At 63.0% G+C, this 1,857-nt stretch overlaps 2 protein-coding genes across 2 annotated transcripts in view; both read left to right on the forward strand.

Annotated features, from left to right (window-relative positions):
• Positions 1-1,097, forward strand: part of NAV1 (neuron navigator 1) — a gene marked incomplete at its 5' end in the record, with an annotated part of 68,855 nt that extends 67,758 nt beyond the window's left edge. The window contains one exon of the mRNA XM_014533393.1: positions 211-1,097. Coding sequence (XP_014388879.1) covers positions 211-306 — 96 coding nt within the window. The remainder of the gene's footprint in view (positions 1-210) is intronic.
• IPO9 (importin 9) overlaps positions 879-1,857 on the forward strand; it is a 24,791-nt gene continuing 23,812 nt past the window's right edge. The window contains 1 exon segment of the mRNA XM_005886378.1: positions 879-893. Within this exon segment, the coding sequence (XP_005886440.1) occupies positions 879-893 (15 nt within the window).

A 1,857-nucleotide genomic window follows, 5' to 3' on the forward strand; every position in this document is an offset into this window, starting at 1 on the left:
CGGACCCAGAATCGAACCGGCCACCCTTTGGTGCATGGGTCGCCGGGCGTGTGCCCTGACCGGGAATCGAACCGTGACCTCCTGGTTCATAGGTCGATGCCCAACCAGCCGAGCCACCCCGGCCAGGGCAACGTGGAGACTTTTTCCACCCCCTTCCCTGGGCGGGACGGCGTCCCCGCTCTCACGAGTCCCCCTCTCTGCCCCTCTCAGATGGCCATGCTGCTGAAGCTGCAGGAGGCTGCCAACTACATCGAGTCCCCGGATCGAGAGACCATCCTGGACCCCAACCTCCAGGCCACGCTCTGAGGGCCCCGCGGGCCCTGTCACCCCGGACGGACGGGCAAACGGCAGGACGGACGCTGGCAGCGGCTCCGTGCACACCCCTCCGCCCTCCCCCACCCCAGCCGTGGCCCCCGGGGAGGGGGTGGAGGCACGGGAAGGCGGAGGGTTCCTCGGTGCTGCACCTTTGAGAACTTCGTCGGGGGACGCGTGTCCCCAGCATCCCTTCGCCGGCCTCCTCTCGTGACTTTGGCGAAAAGACGAGAAGATGACGCCGGGCCTTCCCCTTCATTCCTCGTCTCAGTGAGGGACTCCCGGGCTCGCTGGGGACGGTTCGGAAGACGGCAGACGCGTCCGCCAAAGCCCACGCGATTCTCAGGAGCATCTCTGAGAAAGACGGTCCCACGGGGACATCCAGGGGAGGCGGCGCTCCCGGGACTTCGGAACACCCCTCCAGACCCATCGCCACTGCCAACGCTCCCCACACCCCCCCTCCCGAGATCTGGCTGGAGCCCAGAAAAAGAAGCATGTGGTTTAAAAGAAAAAAAAAATGTTTAAGTCGATCTGTAAAAGGTTTTTTTTTTAAAAAAATGGCAAAGATGAAGCTGGAGAGAGTAAGCAGGTGCCGGGCTCAGAAGCCGCCAGACCCACCCCCCACCGTGACATCACAGCCTCCCACCGTGACATCACGGCCTCCCACCGTGACATCACAGCCTCCCACCGTGACATCACAGCCTTCGGAGACAGACGGCGCTCAGTCCTGAGCCCTCTCATTTCACGCACACGAGCACCAATAAACCCTACTTTTTTAGTTTTTAGTTTTGGGTTTTGTTTCTGTTTTGTTTGTTTTTTTTCCCCTCCCATTTGCCTATTTATTTTCCTTTTGGTTTGTTGGCTGTTGTTTTTTCTTTCCCATCTGCTCACACGTTCATGGGCTGCTTCTCCGGGCGGGTTTCCTTCGGAGCCTCTGACCCACCGGCCAGGCACCTGCCCTGCTCCGTCCTCGGCCTCCGGGGGGCTCCTGGGAGACTCGGAGCCCCAGTTCACAGCCGGGGGAGGAGAGGAGCGTGGGCTGCCCTTCCAGGAAGGCACACGTGCGGCGTGGACGCCCGACGGCCGAGAATGCGACTCCCCATCCTGACAGCCTCACCGTGGATACCAGGAAGCCAGGACACCGGGCCTGGCCGCTGTCTGGTAGCCAGCCGGGCCCCCCGCTGGACCTTCAGGGTCAGCCAAGGACCAGAGCGGAGCCCCGGATCCGCTGCCACGGGCCTGAAGGGCTAGGAATCTTGCTTCTCTCTCGTGCGCGCGGGGAGCTCTGCTTCCCGTGGGCCCACGTGCAGGCCGACTGGTGAGGCCATCACATCGGGGGCTCCTCGGGCCCACACGCTCGCTCTTCACCTTCCCACGCACAAGACCACAGTCTCGGAATCCACAGCCACACGGGGCCGGGTCGCTCTGCCTCCCCGCGAGGCGTCGGTGCATCTGAATCTTCACGTCGGAATATCTTCATTTCGGTCCAAGCGGAGCCCCAGGCGGGTCCCAGGACGTGTCTGCTGCCACCTGCCCAGGTGCTCC

This window comes from Myotis brandtii, unplaced genomic scaffold (genome assembly GCF_000412655.1).
Source record: "Myotis brandtii unplaced genomic scaffold, ASM41265v1 scaffold975, whole genome shotgun sequence".
Taxonomy (NCBI): Eukaryota; Metazoa; Chordata; class Mammalia; order Chiroptera; family Vespertilionidae; genus Myotis; species Myotis brandtii.